The 20,748-nt window shown below is 39.1% G+C and overlaps 1 protein-coding gene across 4 annotated transcripts in view; it reads right to left on the reverse strand.

Annotated features, from left to right (window-relative positions):
• LOC109865261 (dachshund homolog 1-like) overlaps positions 1–20,400 on the reverse strand; it is a 259,894-nt gene extending 239,494 nt beyond the window's left edge. For all 4 annotated transcript variants that reach the window (XM_020453381.2, XM_020453386.2, XM_020453374.2 and 1 more), the window contains exon 1: positions 19,573–20,400. In XM_020453381.2, coding sequence (XP_020308970.1) covers positions 19,573–20,117 — 545 coding nt within the window. In that variant the 5' untranslated portion in view covers positions 20,118–20,400. The remainder of the gene's footprint in view (positions 1–19,572) is intronic.
• Positions 20,401–20,748: the final 348 nt, after the last annotated feature.

Consider the following 20,748-nt stretch of genomic DNA (forward strand, 5'->3'; position numbering starts at 1 on the left):
CCTAGAACATGTGCTCACTCGTCAGGACAATGTTGTTCAGACGAGCTAGCCAACAACACAGCTACAGTAACACAATCACTTCAAACTGAAGCTGGAAAGACTGCAAATTAGCTGCACTTTGTTTCGTTTAACCTTATTTTAATTTTTTTTAAATGCATATATGCATAAAAATGATGAGACAGTGGATTGCGCAGTCAGATGGAAGAGAATAAATAGTCAATTTAACAGGTGGTATCACCGGCTAAAATGTGGTTTTAACCATTCAGCATTGAGGATTAGAGCCACCCGTTGTATAAATTGTCATAAATTCCTCTTCTCTCCCACAGATTCCCGTAAGGTCTCAGACTCCAGGATGGGAAATAATTAACAAGGAAGAAACAGATGAAGACACAGAAGGGGGCCATGAGACTCTGTTGTATTTTAAATAGTTAATCTGTTGTCAATTTCTATTCTGACTTGTAATGTTAAAAAAGGGGAGAAAAAGACAACCCCTGTTTATCTGAATTAGCTAGGCTACTCACTGAATGAGTGCTACAGATTTGAGTAACTGTAATTCAAATTGTTTTCCCAATGTATCCTTGTATTAAATTACATGTTTTTACTACGTTTAAGGAGATTATATGCTGTTATAAATGTCTTCATCTCATTAATAAATGGCCAGAAGTTTTCCACTTTCTTATAAGGTATATATTTTTGTTTTGTTATACATATTGGTAAGCCTAACTAATTAATAAATGGTTAGTAGGTTTCCACTTTCTTAAAAATGATCATTTCAGCAGTTATTCATGTTGGTAACGCATTTGTTAAAAATGGTCAGTGGATTGCCACTTTATAATAAGATATCATTTTTGATAAATTAGTTATACATTTTCATAGTTCTGTCACTTTAAATGCGGTATGCTTTTAGCAGTTATACATGTAGATAAATCATTTATAGATCATTTGAGAGTTCACTTAAACCTTAGAGATACTTATAGACAGTATTGGGTACTCATCACTACATACATAAGAGAAGATTCAACACTTTGTTAAACATGTTCAGTCAATGAATGGTGGGTATGAAGACCAAAACATTCAATGCTGTGAGAGGATGCCTCCATTGTTTCACCAACCGAAGGTATTACGGTTACCATTTCACACCAGAGCGTTCACCATACTTGGACTATCACAGAGAAGTGGTAAGGTAAATATAAATATTTGCTCACTATTTAGCAAACACTACCAGTTGTTGCTCTATTTTGAACAATATGATATAACTGTTTATAATGCATTTAAAAATGATAAAATAATCGTTAATAACATAACACCTTTATAAACCCTTTCCTTATTGTAAAGTGTTACCGTTAAAAGGTATATGTAGTATGTAATTCTGACCATTGTTTAACAATATAGACCTCCTCTCTGAGAGGAAGCTTTTCTTTTATTATTTTTTTACTGTCCGAACAGCAGTGTTCATATCGCAGCGACAAGACATGGTCCATCCTACAGTGGTTCTTCCATTAAAAATGTTGAGTTTATGCCGCAACCATTTGTGGTAGATGGTGGCAGATTGTGGTAAATTGCGTCATTGTGGCAACTCCGACATGCCATAAAATTCTGCGGCACCACACAAGGAAGAACCACTGTAGCTGTCCAATATGGATTATTTTGCTCCCCTCCTCAGCAGACCTGGGTTCAAATACTATCTGAAATCTTGGAAATAATATTAGCATTCACCTTAGCTATCCTTGAGTGCCAAGTTAAATCCCGCCCTGCTAAAGTATTTTATATTATGTCAAAAAGTATTTGAACCCAGGTCTGGTACTCCATAGTTAGGATATTTCCAGGAAGAAGTCTACACCATGGTTTAGTCATTGTGTTTGACCCTGACCTTTCCTTCTAGCAATACTGAGGGGTTGTGTGTGTGTGTGTGTGTGTCCTGCTGAGATAACAGTGTCAAGGGGTAAAGAGGTGCCATGCTTGGTGTCAATGTCAGCCATTGATGTTTAAAAAAAAAATCTCAAAGTTTGCCAAACACTTTCCAGACAGATTATCTATGCTCTGCTATGTGTTCTCCCTGCCTGACCTTCTGCTCAGTCTGATGGAGAAAAGACGGTTTCTGGGTACTGTAGACTGTCTTTTATTTCCTGAAGATCTTTGTCTTATATTCTTATTGGTGGCGTTCCAGGTCGTCTTTATCACAGATGCCTTAAGCATCTCTGAAGATTACTGTATCAAATGAATGTGGTTCCTAAGACATGAAACACCTATCCTGGTATCGTCAGATCGGATCATCTGTGCAGTGTGACTGAAAATTAGAATACCTGGAATGTAACCATAACTGGAAAGTGAATTGGCTCTGAAACTACAAAGCCAAACATTTAATTGTCAACATTAATTAAATAAATAAAAGGCCAAAGGAGAATGACTGTATCTGAGGGACAATTTTTTTCTTCTGCGTGTAGCTTGGTTTGGTGTGGTTTGTATAGTAATGCGTTTTCAGAGCCCCTCTAGAGCAAAGCGTCAATTGTAACAATATTAGCCTTTCTGTCATGTAACAGCGAGAATAGCGCGCACGCACACACACACAAACACTAGAAAAACAGACAGAAATCTCTTCAACTAAAGTACATTGTTCCAATGCTACTTTTATTTAACAATATTTACATTTCAATTACCAACCTGATTTTGTACATTACCAGATTTAAACAAAACACTCCCTCTGGAACAGACAGTAAAAATGGATGTCTGATCCTAGTAATCAGATCAGTGTGTCTGGGATCATCTCACAGTCCTACTGTGACATTTCAAAGGTCAAGCGTGAGAGGTCATCGATAGACACAAAACGCAATTTTGGCTTTATTGCAGAACTTTCCATCTCCTGTCCAGGATATGGAGAAACATGATTTTTATCCTTTAAAAGAAAACCTATGAAACAGATCACTGAACACAGCAGTGAACACACACAAACACATACACACTGTAGCTCAATGACACCCACTCCCCCCCCATCTTATCAATCCCTTTTTGCTGTTTAATAGCAAACTTGGGAGAGGACTGCACCGGCGCGACACTTAACACCCACTAGTCTGAGAAAAATGTTTTTGATATGCTTGTGTCATTTAATTATCCCCATTCTACCGGGGCCAGCGCAGGACAATTTTGCAGGATATTAACTTCCAACTAAAACTCTGGCTTGTATAATTTGTGAGGCCAGTCAAGCAGGAGTCGCAGGAGAGCCTTGAAGGGATTCTTCCCACTCACAGTAGTAGTAATACAGGCTTCAATGGGTCGAGTGAGAGAAAGAGAGAAGGGGGGAGTGAGGGGGAGATAGAGAGAGAGAGAGAGAGAGCGCCCCAGGACAGCAACACAATTTGACCTGACCGAATCATGAGAAAACAAAAAGATAATTACTTGACCCATTGGAAAGAATTAACAAAAAAAAACAGAGCAAACTATACTTAACAAAAATATGAATGCAACATGCAACCATTTCAATGATTTTACTGAGTTACAGTTCATATAAGAAAATCAGTCAACTAAAATAAATAAATTAGACCCTATGGATTTCACATGACTGGGCAGGTGATTTGGCATGGTTACACATCGTCTCTAAAATGTTATTGGAGGTGGCTTATGGTAGAGAAATTAACATAAAATTATCTGGCAACAGCTCTGGTGGACATTCCTGCAGTCAGCATGCCAATTGTACGCTCCCTCAATTTGAGACATCTGTGGCATCTGTGTGAAAAAAAGTGCCAATTTTAGAGTGCCCTTTTATTGTCCCCAGCACAAGGTGCACCTGTATAATGAGCATGCTGTTTAATAAGCTTCTTGATATGGTACATGGATGGAGTATCATGGCAAAGGAGAAATGCTCACTTACAGGGGTGTAAACAAATTTGTACACAACATTTGAGAGAAATAAGCTTTTTGGGCATATGGAACATTTCTGGGATCTTTAATTTCAGCTCATGAAACATGGGACCAACACTTTACATGTTGCGTTTATATTTTTGTTCAGTATAGAAAGCTATTTGGCCTTAAACAGAGAATACACAGTGGCAGAATACCTGACCACCGTGACTGACCCAAGTTTAAGAAAAGCTTTGACTATGTACAGACTCAGTGAGCATAGCCTTGCTATTGAGAGAGGCTGTCATCGGCAGACATGGCTCTCAAGAGAAGACAGGGTATATGCACACTGCCAACACAATGAGTTAGAAACTGAGATGCACTTCCTAATCTCCTGCCAAATGTATGACCATAATAGAGACACATATTTCCCACAGATTACACAGACCCCCAAATAATTTGAAAACAAATCCAATTTTGATAAACTCCCATATCTGTTGGGTGAAATACCACAGTGTGCCATCACAGCAGCAAGATCAAGATTTGTGACCTGTTGCCACAAGAAAAGGGCAACCAGTGAAGAACAAACACCATTTTAAAAACAACCCTTATTTATTTTCTCTTTTGTACTTTAAAAATTTGCACATCATTACAACACTGTATATAGCCATAATATGACATTTGAAATGTCTCTATTGCTTTGGAACTTTTGTAAGTATAATGTTTACTGTTCATTTTATATTGTTTATTATCCATTTAACTTGCTTTGGCAATGTAAACATATGTTTCCCATGCCAATAAAGCCCTTTGAATTGAATTGAGAGAGTGATGGAGGGTGGTGGGGAAGAGAGGGAGAACAGGCAGTTAACCCACTGTTCCTAGGCCGTCATTGAAAATAAGAATTTGTTCTTAACTGACTTGCCTAGTAAAATAAAGGTAAAAAAAAAATATATATAATAAAAGATATATAATAAAATGAGGGAGAGAGATGGAGAGGGTGAAAGAGAGACAAGCTACACATGGGTTGCAGATCACATAGGCAACATACAGACAACAACTATCACAACGATAGAAAATGGAGTGTATAGGTGATTTGGCTTTAATAACTGACATGTACAATATGACGGTAGTGCATTTGCGGTTGATATTTTGGTGATTGTTGAAGTGAGCGCTTGAGAAATGGCTAACTAGGGTTAATGTATGTGGACAGACCATTTCAGCCAAGAGGTGGTGTATTATCATAACCCAGTTCATTTCCAGAGGCAACATGCCTCGCTGTGTGTTTTCTGCTCTACTGTGGAATTACCAGAAAAGGAGCTACTGACCGTTTTTGTTGAAAACACACAGAAGGCACAGGTATGTACCAACTTCAACAGCCTATTATTATTTTTTATTTAACCTGTATTTAACCAGGAAAAGACCCTTGAGGTTAGAAACCTCTTTTGGAGGGGGACCTGGCAAGAGGTCAGCAGGAAAAAGTCTGCGTGTAAATACAACACTCAGTACAGTACATATAGTCACACACACACTCACCATCCCCTTTTTCCTCTACTAATACCAGTATGTCAAATTAAATGTATAGTCATTTGACCAATTTAAATTAAAGAACACATTTTATATTTTGCAATAACCAACTGGCAGTAAAATCAAAAACACAATCGTATCCATTGAGATTGAGACTACATGGTCTTTAAAGCCCATTGTCTGTTCTGTGTACCATTTACCTTCTAGCTTCTATTCAACCAGTAGCAGTGTACAGTAGCAAGAATCCTTGTTTCCGATTGGCCAAGGAAGTGTAGGTTGATGCAGTGCTATAGATTTCCCATGGCAGAGTTGAGTGTCACCTCTCCAAGGACCTGACTGTCACTTTTTAGGAGGAGGGTAACAATAGCTAGGGCGCCATGGTTACTGTACTGTAGTGGCGGCACAGGAGTTTTTAAAAGAGCATTCTGCAGTTAAAACAACAGCAAAGGTCACCCTATCATTTTTTAAATAAAAAGTTGAGAGATGGGGCTGGAGAAATGTAAACTCAAACTTCATAGACGTAGCTATAGATGCAAGGTCTGATCCATGAGCTGAAAATGATGGTTTTAACTGTGTATTGAGGCTATACAGTGTTTGTTTACAATTCTATAAAGCTTATATTTGGGTTCTGACCATGTTCATTACAGCTACACGTGTCCCTTGTGGGGCCGGCAGGGTCGGCAGCTAGCTGTCTGGAAAACATCACTGATTGGCTGCAGACGTTAACGCCTCGATCACATATGTGTGCAACAAAAGTTAAACATTCCCCTTCTGCTTCCAATTCTGTCAAGCTGTCTAAGCACACAATTTCATAAATCCCACATATGCACCACAAAAAAACACACTGCAACTGCCTCTGCAAAGAGCAATGCTGCAAGGCAAATGCAGCGTTCCATTGGAAATGAACGTACTACTAGTGTACCAAATCGCAATGACGCTGTTGATGTGATCGAGGCATAACCCTGCAGATATTAAAACACATTGATTGATGCATACTGTGAATTTGGAGCATTGTAACCCATTGAACGAGTTTTACTTGTTCCTCTATGTTGTAATCAAGTGCTGTGTTTTTGTGTGAATTACTGGACATGTGTGTATTCAACTTTAATTTTTTTTAAATTACACCTTTCATCCAAATTAGGATTTGATTTGCTGATAAACAGTTAAGTGATTTGAAATTGATGTATGAGCAAAATATTGCCCTACATTTTCTATTCCACGACTGTGAACAAACACATTTTTAAGGCTTAGTGATAACACCATTGCGAGGGAGAAACTAGATAGGAAATTACATTGTTTACCCCCTCTCCTCTCCTCTTCTTCTGTTGTTAGCTTCAGACAGGCTCCAATGCCTCCAACAGTATCTATTAAAGCCCCTGATTGTTATCTAATCTTTACCTGGCGCTCGCTTGGAAAAGGCCTGAAGCTAATGACACTTGAGACCAGCACCACTTTCTATGGTTTTTCAAAGCATCTGCTCACTCAATACCTCCTGACGAAAACAAGAAAAGAGCCTCTAAAGCTATTTAAAGCAAAGACTCAAATCCACCCAGACAGCAGATTTAAGACCGTTTTTTTCCCCAAGTCAATTTGTGTGTATTGAATTATAACTAATGACGTGCATAAATATTGTTTTGGTTTGTGGAGATGATGATTCTCTATGGAAGCAGCTGGCGGGACACTCAGCTGTAGTATTTGGTAGAAAGACTCACCAAGGTTCCGTAGAGATACACATCAATTAGATCAGAGATGCTAAATACAGATTGGAAATTAGATGAATGGTAGACATTGAACCCTGTGGTGAGTGAAGCTCAGTGGAGGCTCCGAGGAGGAGGAAGGGGAGGACCATCCTACTCAGTGAATTTCATAAAAATAAAAATAGTGAAACATATTTAAAAAGGTTTTTAGATAAGACTATACTAAATATATTTACATCACCAAATAACTGATTAAAACACACTGTTTTGCAATGAATGTCTACAATAGCCTCAACAGCATTCTCTGGGGTAGCACCATGGTTTAGCAGGAGGACAGCTATTTTCCATCCTAAGAGGTTCATGGTCCTCACCCCTTTCCATAGAGTTACACAGTAATTATGATGACTTGCGGAGGACGTCTTCTAACCTATCAGAGCTCATGCAGCATGAACTGACATGTTGTCCACCCAATCAAAGGATCATAAAATTAATCTACTACTGAAAACATAAGCTAGAGCTAGCTAACGCTGCAGTGCATAAAATGTGGTGAGTAGTTGACTCAAAGCGAGAGAAAGACAATAATTGAACAGTTTTGAACAAATCAATTTCTTTAAAAATTAAGGAGAAGCAGCAGAGAGAGAGAGAGCTAGATTTAGTTGTATTGATTTTGTTCACATACTTAGCTAGCTAATGCAGCTAGCTAATTTAGCTTACTCAAACACCCAGCTCAAATAGAGAGGAATGCTTGTATGTTAGCTAGCTGGCTAAGGCTATCCAACACTGGAACTCTTCCAAGTCAAGGCAAGCTTTTGGTTTTATTTATTGACTTCGGGGCCCACCAGTGTTAATGCTATACTGCTTGCTGTACACTGTACTGCGTGATTGTAGTGGGTTTACTAATGCATTAGTTATAGTAAGCTATGTTGACTATGACATCAGCTAATATGGTGACAACGATGTAGGCTGTGTGTAGCGGTTAGCGGTTACTGCGGGTGATCAGGGGTATTCATTCTGACGATTCTGTTGAAAAATATTTCTTAAACGGAAACAAATGGAACGAAAGGGGATAGACCTTTGTCCAATAGAAACTCAAACTCAAAACGGAACTGTTTTATCTAATGATTATACCCTATGTCAGCTAGATGCAGGCAAGAGTGTGCAAGATGGTATTGAATCTGTCACTGTCTTTCACCTTGATTACTCCTTTCACCTTGATTACTTGTGTCTCGACATATGCACGTAAGTTATACACTTACATTCGTAAGCTAGGTTGTAGCAACCTCATAATGGGTACAGGGAATATTTGAGTATCATGAGGTAGCCTAAACCTATTAATGTTACATTGAGCTGGGTGAATGGAATATGAATGACAGTCATTCAATATACTCTAATAGATATGAGGCCATGCTCATTCAAAAAAATGTGCAATGAGCACATTTCACAAATATTTATTTATATATATTTTTCCCCTTATTTAACTATGCAAGTCAGTTACGAACAAATTCTTATTTACAATGACGGCATACCAAAAGGTATAATAATAAATAATAATAAATAAAATACTATATAAAGAGAGACCTAAGACAACAACATAACATGGCAGCAACACATGACAACAAAGTATGGCAGCATGACACAACATGGTAGCAACACTAAACATTAGTGGGCACAGACAACAGCACAAAGGGCAAGAAGGAGAGACAACAATACATCACGCAAAACAGCCACAACTGTCAGTAAGAGTGTCCATGATTGAGTCTTTGAATGAAGAGATTGAGATAAAACTGTCCAGTTTGAGTGTTTGTTGCAGCTCGTTCCAGTCGCTAGCTGCAGCAAACTTAAAAAGACGAGCGACCCAGGGATGTGTGTGCTTTGGGGACCTTTAACAGAATGTGACTGGCAGAACGGGTGTTGTATGTGAAGGATGATGGCTGCAGTAGATATATCAGATATGAGGTAGTGAGGCCTAAGAGGGTTTTATAAATAAGCATCAACCAGTGGGTCTTGCGACGGCTACCCAAACCTGTAAATGCTGTAAATGACTAACTATAATTAATTATAATAATTATATTGCTGACAATCAGTGTCCAGTAAGATACAGATCTATAATACATGACAATATTTCACATTTAACTTGCACACAATGAAAATACCACCTTCCCAACATGCACAAGCTGAGGTTACTATAAAATGTCATTACTTCACAGAATTCCAACCTGTGCAAAAGGTATTTTCATCCGATGATATTCTCTTGCCTTATTACATTCCCCATTAATAAGGAGGAGGAGACCCTTAGGATGCATCCCAAATGGCACCCAATCCCTTTATAGTGAACTACTTTAGTCAAAAGTAGTGCACTAGTCTATACAGGGAGCCATGTGAGTCCCAAAGGGCTCTAGTCAAAAGTAGTACAGAGTATAGGGAATAGGGTGCCCTTTGGGATGCATCCTTACTATCCAGCGCTGGGCTAAAAGAGAAACATCGATACTACAGGAATAACATTGGAGTGTTTATTCAGAAGAAGATTCATCCCTGATAGCCCCTCCTCGAAAATGAAAAGAAGAGTGGGAGGAGAAGAGAGAGAGGGGAAGATAAATAAAAAACAAGAGGAAATTTGCAGGAATCCCATCTGAGATTCCATCCCTGATGGCTTCCTCTTCCTGTCAAGTCAGACGAGAAATTAAGCCAGAGAAAATTAACTCCTGATACGGCCATGGCGAATTAGACAGCGCGAGAGAGGGTGAATTGAATTGGAGAGAGAGAGAGAGAGAGAGAGAGAGAGAGTTGGAAGGAGGGGAAGAAAAAAAAGAAAGACAACCAACGATACACACTTTTTAAGGATTCCAGCCTTGTCATTTTCCATGTTCTGCTCTTTGGACATGCTTGTATTCAGATTCCACTACATCTATTGCTCAAATCAATCCTAATGAGACAATCTGGACTTATTTGCATAATTTAATCATAAATACTCGGTGATACATAGTTCCAAATGCATTTGTAAAATTATCTTTTCATCCTTGGGGCAAAAGTATTAATATAATTAGGCAATACATTTTTTTTAAGAGGGAGGAAATAGGGGAAAACCAGCAAGTGTGCACTCTTTTTAAACTCCCCAGCTTTGGGCTATATGAAAAATTAATTAATTTAGCAGGAATATCAATTTCTCTACATGATCATATTAGACGGAGCACGGGTTAGGGCCCCGGCATTCGTTCTCCAATCAGGAAATCTCATCTGCTCTCCTCTAACTTCTGTCACTAGCGTTTAGCATCTGGAACAATCACCAGTGACTTCTGCCATGGTTCCCTAAATGTACCAGTAATGTGATGGATACTGGTGACTAAAGACAAGCCAGAGATAACTGAGCTTGGGGCAGAGCTCAGGAAAAAAAGAGTAGAGTCAAAATGTGTCGGACAGGTGTGGATCAGACAGGGCAATATCACTGTTAATGAAACTAGTTGAATCCAGTTTGATAATTATATTTGATGGATGGAATTAATAAAAAGATCTTTCAAGTGATTTCAACTTAAAATAGAAAAACTTAAATTACTTCAATGTATTTAAGGAAAATTCACAAAATTGAAAAACCTTATATTAAAACAGGTATGTTGCAGTATGTTGTATAATGTTTTTGTAGTACTTAATAATTTGTTAAAAGGATCTGGCATCCTGGACACAACGGTACTTGTGCTACTATCCAGTGAAAGCATGCAAATAGGCTGAGAGTCTGGACAGCTTCTTCATCCAACAGGAAAATGAACAATGCAAGCCTCTTTGCCATGAAAATAAGCCTAAATCCAGCAATGATATTAGCCAAATATCAAACAAAAAAACCTTCCCTTTAAAAAGATAGAATGCCAAATTTGTATGAATAAGCATTCCAAAAGTTCACATATGAATTTGTATTTTTTAAGAGATGAAGAGCAAACGGATATAACTTTTCTGTATTTGTGAACAATTGATCAGGATAATTATTTAAATATCACTAAGGATATAAATATCAGTCCTAGATATCTACACTTGTGAAAGACAAGTTCATAAAACTGTGGTTTTCAAGCAGACTGCAATTTGTTTGCATAAAAAAACACCAAGCCGCCATCTGCCAGATGAGCCGTTGATTTGAGCATGCAGCTAATTAAATACAACAGTGCTGACAATACATAGAAAAGGAAATTATAACTATTTATTTTCTATCCTTACGAACTACACAGTGCGAGAGTGGGATTTCAATGGGACTTTCACTTCCAAGAAAGTGCTTGAGTGAATTTGTGTTTTTAACAAACCTTTTAACATCTTTCACTCTCTATCTCTCTCTTCCTCTTTCTCTAGTCAGGCATCTGTCACTCTGCTGTTTTGAAAGTTATTATCGCCTCGACTCCATCGTGGATGTGGTTGCCGGGGTGACGGGTTTCTTAGCACCCACTCAGACTGGGGAGTGATTTTAATCGGATCCAGAAATCTCCTCTGAGTACCTGTAAACACAACTGTGCCTTGTCGAAAACAAATATATTATAAGAGAGAGCTCAGCCAAGAGAGGGAGAAAGGAGAATGAGTGAGTGAGAGAGAGAGCGAGCGAGAGAGAGCGAGCGAGCGAGCGACGGAAGAGGTTAGAGGCATTAGACAAGCTGGCACCCTTAGTGCCAAGCTCATACTGAGCACTAAACAAAACAATTACATTAATTTGCAAATATGTTTGTTTAGGTGGAAACATGCCAAAATAAGAGGGTGCGAGGAATAGCAAGAAATAGAGAGAGAGAGAGAGAGGTGACATCTGTGGAGAAAATAAAATACACTATCCTGTCAATACCACGCTACCATATCATTGAACCTTAACCTCACCACCATTCATCTAACATCACAGACATAACAGAACAGGAAACATTTGACTCTAAAAAAAAGCCTTTTCTCGTGGGCCTGGTGTCTTAATACTGTACAGTAAGGGAAAGGAGATCTGGAATATTAGCTGACCTAGGATCTGTGTCTGTGTGAAGGAGGAGCAAAAGGGGCAGTGGTAATCAATCTGGGGTCAGGGTGGGGATATTATAACTGATCTAGGATCTGTGTCTGTGTGAAGGTAGTGTGGTAGTGTTAGACGGGGGTGATAGAAGGCATATTACTACTGACCTAGGACGTGTGTCTGTGTGAATGAGCGGAAGGGGCAGTGGTAATCTGGGGTCACAGTGGGCAGTGGTTTACGTAAAAATATGGAGTAGCCAGCTAAATAGTAAAAGTAGCCAGTCAGGTAATCTGGGCTGGTCCGGGGGGCATGCCACCTGAAAATAAAATCAGCTCTATTTTAGAGGCCTCAGATACATTCCAATGCCTTGACTCCATCCAGAATACACCACTAAATAATTGAATACTTTTGACTTTACCTTCCAGATTGATACAATTAGTAGTGGTATCGAGTAGAAAGACATTACAATAAAAATTGCTGAACGTAATTTGTATGAATGTATGAAATGTATGAATTCAGTACGTTGTTAGTCGTTTTGGATATTGTCTAGGCCTAGGCCTATATTATCAGGACTATTTTCTAAGTAAGATTACCTTTTTTAACATTAAACCGGTCTTCTCTTGAGATGAAAGTCATATTTACAGTTTTACTGCAATATATGAATTGCCACAATGATTTTGTTCTTCAAATAATGTATTTTATTGGCTCTGCTGCTGTGGACACTTAAAGGAAAAATTTGGGTGAACTACCCTTTAACAGTTTGGCCTCTGAGTGGGATTGTTGTCACAGAGCTGGTAGGGTTTCAGACCTGTCAATCAATCACTGTGGGTGGGACTTTGAGGGAAGGCGGTAGATTAGTAATCTAGTTGAAAAACTAGTCTATATAATTTATTGTGGCAAAAACAAAATCTAGTCTTTCAATTTAGATTATTGTGGCAAAAACATAAGAAAATCAGTTTGTGTTCTATCAAGTGTTTAGAAACAATACAGAATTGAATGGAAAATGGATTTATTTTGACTGTTGCCAACCGGAGCGCACAAAAATAACACAGGTACCGAGAGGCGGGACAGACAACAGATTAAAATTAGCTTAGTTAATTAATGAAAATGTGTCTGTTATCGGCTATTTAGCCGATGGCTGGCGCTTATGGAAAACACTGAGTGAGAATATTAGAACTGACCTATGATCTGTGTCTGTGTGAAGGAGAAAAAGGTGCCGTGGTAATCTGGGGTGATGGTGGGGATATAACTGAATCTGTGTCTGTGATCAGGAGTGGTAGTGCTGGACAGGGGTGAGAGAAGGGATATTACTACTGACCTAGGATCTGTGTCTGTGTGAAGGGGAATGAGGAGCAGTGGTAATCTGGGATGACAGTAGGAGTATAACTGACCTAGGATTTGTTTATGTGTGAAGGAACAGGGGTGACAGTAGGAACGTAATCATTACTGATCCAGGATCTGTGAAAGAGAAGGGGCAATGGTAATCTGGGGTGAGAGTAGGGATAGAACTGACTCAGGATTTGAATCTGGCAAGAGTCCCTTGAAAGTACATGAAGGAAAGGCAAATAAATCATTGCACTCTGCACAGAAATAGATACAGTAGCCTATATGCAGCTCGTCGAGACGTTGGCATTGGGGACGGAAGGCATCCGACCTATAGGATATCACACAGCAATGAAAGCAAGCACACCAATAATATATCAACATGACCATATTACTTGAGTAAACATAGAAAAAGTGAACTGTCAAATACAGTGCCACCAACAACACACCAAGTTACATACCCAAAACATATTCTAACGTACTCAAAAAAAGTTGTAAACTAAAGTGAGCATAATACATATAGTGGCAAGATTTACACCCGAGGCCACATCTTGGTCAGACATCAGACGTAACATTGCATGGGCCCAGAAGGGATGCCGTGTCGTTATTTACACAGTGGCTGAATTGAGTCTGTTGTTTTAACCCCTTAACACTTGTGGAAATTGGATTATATGGGATAGGGACAAATGTAAATGATTCTAACGGAAGAACTATAAAAAGCACATGCATGATGACAATGGTTGTAACTGAAAGAGAACACTGTAGATTATGGGGAAATTATCAGACTAAAAATGAGGACACAACAGTTCACCTAACGCGACTGAATCCAAACATTACGCTGTTGATTTTATGTGCATTTTACATTTGCTGTACTTTTCACAGCATTTGTCAATAACTAAATCTGAAAATATTCTAGATACATTCAGTAACATAATAAATAGGTGTAGGTGCAAGATAAGAAAAAACAATGTTTACAGTGAGTGAGAGGTCGAAACTTGTGTCGCCGAGTGGCCACACACCGCTCCAAACTGCGCACAGTTCCTAAGTAATTTGCTCTCCTAGCTTTGCCATTAAGGAACTGAGGCAAGCACACTTGTAGTTTTTTTGTTTTGAACACAGCCCTGCGTGCCCAAATAATTACGGATGTTGTTTACGCAATCCAAAAACGTTCCATTATAAATCACAATCTGGGTCAGGTGGGCATCATTTGAAAATGTACTCTATTGCCAACATGACTAGCTAAGTTATAAAATATGATTTTACAGTGTTTGGCTTTCAAAAGGCACTTCAGACAAACAGATTGTCATTTTGGGACGCATAGAATGTAGTCATGAGTGAATTCAAATGCATGTTCCGCAGATAATTTTCTTCATAATATTACAAACATAGCCTCATTCTGTTCAGGACAACCCAGGGTATAACGCATCCTTGTAACTGTGCATCGAACAGAAATGTTGATACCGTTAATGGCATAAGTTTTAATATATGGTAATGTGAAGTGCACATTTGGACATGTGTGGTTTGCGGTATTTACAACCATTACAATGAAGGTCTACAGTAGCCTCAGCAGCAGTCTGACATGTTGTGAACCCAATCAAAGCATCAGAGAATGAATCTAGTACTGAAAGCATACTTTTTTATTTAACTAGGCAAATCAGTTAAGAACAAATTCTTATTTACAACGATGGCTTAGGAACAGTGGGTTAATTGCCTTGTTCTGCCCTTGAATAACAGATGTTTACCTTGTCAGCTCGGGGATTCGATCTGGCAACCTTTTGGTTACTGTCCCAACACTCTAACCACTAGGCTACCTGCCACACCTATAAGCTATAACTAGCTAGCACTGCATCAAATGTGGTGAGTAGTTGACACAGAGAAAGAAAGACAATAGTTGAACAATTCTGAACAAATTAATCTCTTCCAAAATAAGGAGAGGCAAGAGAGAGAGAGGTAGCTACAATATATTTTGCAGTATATATTTTTTCACTTTCACTTACTTAGCTAGTGTCAAATGCAAATAGCTTGTCTAGCCTACTCAAACACCCAGCTCAAACATAGAGAGATGCTATATTAGCTAGCTGGCTATGGCTATCCAACACTTGAAATCTTCCAAGTCAAGGTAATCTTTTTGTTTTGTTATTTTATTGCCACCGGGGCCTGCCAGTGTAACTACTAAACTGATTGCTACTGACTACACTGTACTGCATGATTGTAGCGGGTTTACTAACGCGTTAGTTCTAGTAGCTATGCTGACTATGACGTGATAACGTTGTAGAATGTGTGTAGTGGTTAGCAGTCACGATATGAAGGTTTGGCTTGGAAAGGTTTTTTCGCCTGGTAACTGACAGCTGATGTGTTGTGCACTGAAGTCCACAAGCAAAGGGATAAGGTGATAGGAGGAGAGCACGTAGATAGTTGCGAGAAGGAATTATAAATACAACAAGCTGTTTATATGTATCTGGTATGAGAGTGAACTGTGTTTGCTCGTGATCGGGTGTGTATTCCTTCTGCTGATTCTGTTGAAAAACGTTTCTTAAACAGAAGCAAACGGAACGGAACAGGGATAAACATTTGCAACTGTTGGACTAATGATTACACCCTAGACCAGCTAAATGCAAGAGTGTGCAAGCTAAGGCAAGCGTGTGCAAGGAGATATTAAATGTGTCAATGTCTGTCACCGTGATTACTCAAAATTCTCTCGACCTGTGCACCTACATTGTAAATTTTCATTCATACGCTAGGTTGTATCAACTTCATGATCGGTACAGGGAAAATTACAGTATCATGTAGTAGCCTAAACCTATTGATGTTACATTGAGCTGGATAAATGGAATATGAATGACAGTCATCCAATATGCTGTAATAAAAATAAGGCCATGCTCATAAAAAAAGAATCATCCTCCCTCATCTTAAACGTCACGGACCACCACTGGTAAAGGACTATTTTGAACACCATTGTCACCGAAAATCACCACTGTATGAAAGAGTATAACGTCATTGTGAAAAGGACTTTGGATAAAAAACAAAACTACGTCAGGCCACTGCACTAATGTTGAATAAACTGTATCATTGTCCTACATGGGCCTACCTTTTTGATGGACTAAAAAGCTACAATGGACTACATTGCTCTAAATTACAAACCTGACTGAGCTCCAAACAACAGAAATAGGTCAAAGAAATAATACAAGTTACTCTTCTTCTTTATAAGTTAGCACCTGACTAGGCCTATATCCAGTGGACAGATGCCTCTGTTTCAAACCTATGATGTAATTCTCCAAATGGGACAGTGTGTGTGTGTGTGTGTATGTCTGGCCGTCCGTTCCCCACCTCCCCATTCACAACCCAATGAGTTCAACCACACACACACACACACACACACACACACCACACACAGAATAAAGGGCGGAGAGGTGAAACTCTCATTGGGGATAGGAACCAGAGTGGTCTAGAACTGCTCCAGAACTCTATCTGAAGGGGAGGTCACAGTTTCTGTTAGGTTTGTGTAAATGCTGCATGATAAGAAAGGGTAAAGTTAATTGATTGTGTGTGAATGTGAATAGGGTGTAGGATAAAACTAGTGTTAAGGCCAGATGTAGAGATAAAATGTGGAAATACAGTAGTTTATGAATCCATTGGTATCATCATGTAGACACAGCATATCCGAAGAGCATTGAAAAGAAGTTCAAAACACTGATGAAAGCTGATAACATCATTTGATAAAAGCAATGCATTTTCAATCCTAATAAATACCTAACGATCTTCAGTATACAGGGCCCATACACATGGTCAAATGTCAAAATGCTATGTTTGCATATTCTGCTATATACATTGCAAACATTGATGCGTCTTCCTCAGAATTCATTGTGAGCAAATTCATATGTACTTTCAAAAAGTAAATAACCCTTCAGTGCATTATTTTCAGAATATTGATTCAGTAGCAGCAAACAACAAAATACTTTTTCTTGATTATACTGCAAATTACTGAATATTTAAATTCAGAAATGTAACCTTATGTGAACCCACCCATAAATTCCTATTTGTCTGTGACAATAAAATGTGTGAGTCCATTCGCATATTTGTGTTTATGCAAGCAAGTATGTCTTACAGCAAAGTGTAATGAAATAATTATCTTACACACTCAACATCATCCTCAAATACACCAGTAACATTGAGCCTAACAATGGCGCCTACATAACATTGCGCCCAGATAGTGTTGTTTTACATTTTACATTTATATTTTACATTTTAGTCATCTAGCAGATGCTCTTATCCAGAGTGAACTACAGCTTAGCGCATTCATGTTAAGGCCTCAAGGACTCTCTCATAACTGCCATAAAATATGTATCTCTTCTCATGTTAGACTTTCCATCATATTTGCATTTCCAGCTCATTTTGCAATGGCAGATCAATATTAAATCAATCAACAGATTAGATGGCATATTTGGCCTGATTCAACTCAATCTGATAGGATGGGCAATACATCACAGCATATGAGCAACAGCACACTAAAAATGGCTTTAAATCAAAAATGGATCTCTACCTAAATCTGTCGCCCATAAAATCCTCCTACACATTGGCATGGCTGGCAAAAGAAAGTGTATTTTGTAATGATCCTATGAAAAGTATTTATTAATCTGAAGATGAACAGTATATTAATCAATTTAAATCCAATTATTGTAATTCTCTATGGTCTAATGTTTTAAAAGGTTGTTTACTTAATTTAAAGTTCAAAGAATTTTAAATTATTGCCCCTATGGCTAGGACAGCTGATATAGGATAACCTACTTTTATTTCAATGTCATTTAAAAATAAAGTAGGGTTAATGGTGAGCTTAATTTAGAGTGGAAATGTGGTAATGCTCACACACAGAGTTGCGGACCTGACTGTAGTATACATGACTATTTACTATAGTAATTGCTGTTTTTGTGGACTGTAGTATACTGTAGTATTTACTGTAGTATTTTTGCAGACTGTAGTATTTAATATACTGTTTTTGAAGACATTACTGTAGTAATGTAGTGTTTTGGATATGTTATATTTTACAAAACAGTGGGGGCTTTGTCCTTAAAAAGAAAACTACTGGACAAAATACTCAGAGCTAATTTTCCATAACCTGTAGGTCATGTAGATAAGTAGGGTTGAGGTCTTAACACATACTTTAGACCATCTGCTCTTTTCTATAACCTGTAGGGAGCATAATATAGTCTATACTTGGCATGTAGGTGTTTCAGTTATGGGTGGCACAAATTTGGATATGGGGAGGGTAATGGGCAGGGTCTATGCAAATTAAAATATAGTGTTTTTGAAGACATTACTGTAGTATTGACTGTAGTGTTTTTGAAGACATTACTGTAGTATTGACTGTAGAGTTTTTGCAGTCTGTTGTATACTTGAGCAATAAGGCCCGAGTGGGTGTGGTATATGGCAAATATACAATGGCTTAGGACTGTTCATTAGCACGAGGCAACGGGAAGTGCCTGGACACAGCCCTTAGCCCTGGTATATTGGCAATATAAGACAAACCAGAGGTGCCTTATTGCTATTAGAAACTGGTTACCAATGTAATTAGAGCAGTAAAAATACATTTGTCACACCCGTGGTATACGGTCTGATATACCATGACGTATGTCAGCCAATCAGCATTCAGGGCTCGAACCACCCAGTTTATAATGTAGTATTCTATAGTAAACTCGTATTTTTTCATGTGTGAGCTTTCCCTCCAGGCAATGGTTTTCAACTTGTTGTGGGTTTTGGACACTTTAATTTCAGGCCATAAAAAAAGTCCTCAAGTAGCCTAATTTAGTAACACTTTCAAATGACTAAAATGTGACTGTTGCGTTTTAACATTTGACTAAAATGTGACTGTTGCGTTTTAACATTCGTTTAGGTTGAGCAAGTCACTGACACAACTCTGCAAGAAGAATCAATTCAATTGCCATCAACCTGCCACAACTTTTTCGAGCTGTGCGCCCTCGCCATGTCCATCTGTGTTTCCCTGTTTAGCCTACTAAAAACTCCATAACAGCATATGCCTATAGTCAGATTTGGCACAATAGAGTATTACAAAAATGCCCTAAAGTTCAGTCATTACAGCTAAATGACATCTGAAACATATGACTTCCACAAAATGGAAAATGTCTCCCCCTTCCCGTGTTACAGCTTTTCTACCTTGACGCCTAAGCTTCTGCTTGCGTAAAACCTATACATCAAATTAGCATCTCTCATGTCTCCACTCACCTGGCATTGGTGCAGTCATTGTACAAAGTCTCGAAATCTTTTCTGGAGATGAGTTTGCAGCGATTGACTCCTGGCTGGATGGCCCCTAGACCTCGCAGGATGCGGACCTGCTCCACATTGCACACCACCGGTGTGATCTCCAGTCTCTTCAGCTTGGTGTACACGGTGTGCAGTCCTCCGACCAGGTGCTTCAGAAACAGATCGAACGCCTGGGGCAGGCAGATGAGTTCGCAGCCGTCCACGGTGAAAGACGCCACCTTCGCCCCCCGCAGTTCTACCATTTTACACTCGTTGTTCTGCGGGGTGTTTTCAACAGGCGACGGGGTCGAGTAGACTGGCTTGCTGGGCAGAGTCCCGGTCGGGGTCGAGATGCCGGGGCTACTGTTGGCGAGGAGCTCCGAGCGGAACAGGTTCTGGCCGGATGGGCCCACGGAGGGAGACGGGGAAGAAGTTGTTGACGGCGGGGACGTGGTCGCGGAAGGAGTGGAGATCGAAGGCGTCTGGACCAGAGGGATTGGCTGGATCAAAGCAGCCGGTACGGCCATGGTCACCTAGGGGAAGAAGAGTAAGTTCAAAGTATAAAAACCACTCCTGCGGAAAAAAGTGCGGCAGTCGAGGAACTCCAAATTAAAGATTCCACGGGAGTTTAGCTCCTCTGATGAGTTGGGGAGTAGAAAGAGATGCTGAAAATAGGTGGTGAGTGAGGGTTTGGGCTGAGCGCGGTGGGACAATGATCAAAGATAGAAGGCGGAATGACAGGAGGAGAATGAGCAGATAAGTGCGGCTCCGCATATGCTCTGTTGATGAGTTGTGGTTGTCACAAGGTACAGAGAGGGAGGAGCTAGGGGACAGTGGAAACCCTTGAAGAAAAGACAGACAGAATTTAAATATGATTATCATTTTATTGAACCTTTATTTAGTTAGGAAATTATTACAAGTCATTGTATCATATTATATAACACGTCATTATTTTATATGGCTTTCTTTAATCTAAAACATGTTTTTGAGATGTTGCATCTCATACGTAATCGCATGCGTCAAGGGACTTGAGTGCAAATACAGTGAAGGAAGGGAGACCGGGAAGGATTGTAACACTTTTTAAGTGACTGTTAAGTAAACATATTAACTGATAAAAGTAGCCCTACTTTCACGCAATTATCGCTTGTCTTCTTTAAA

Source organism: Oncorhynchus kisutch, linkage group LG2 (genome assembly GCF_002021735.2).
Source record: "Oncorhynchus kisutch isolate 150728-3 linkage group LG2, Okis_V2, whole genome shotgun sequence".
NCBI lineage: Eukaryota > Metazoa > Chordata > Actinopteri > Salmoniformes > Salmonidae > Oncorhynchus > Oncorhynchus kisutch.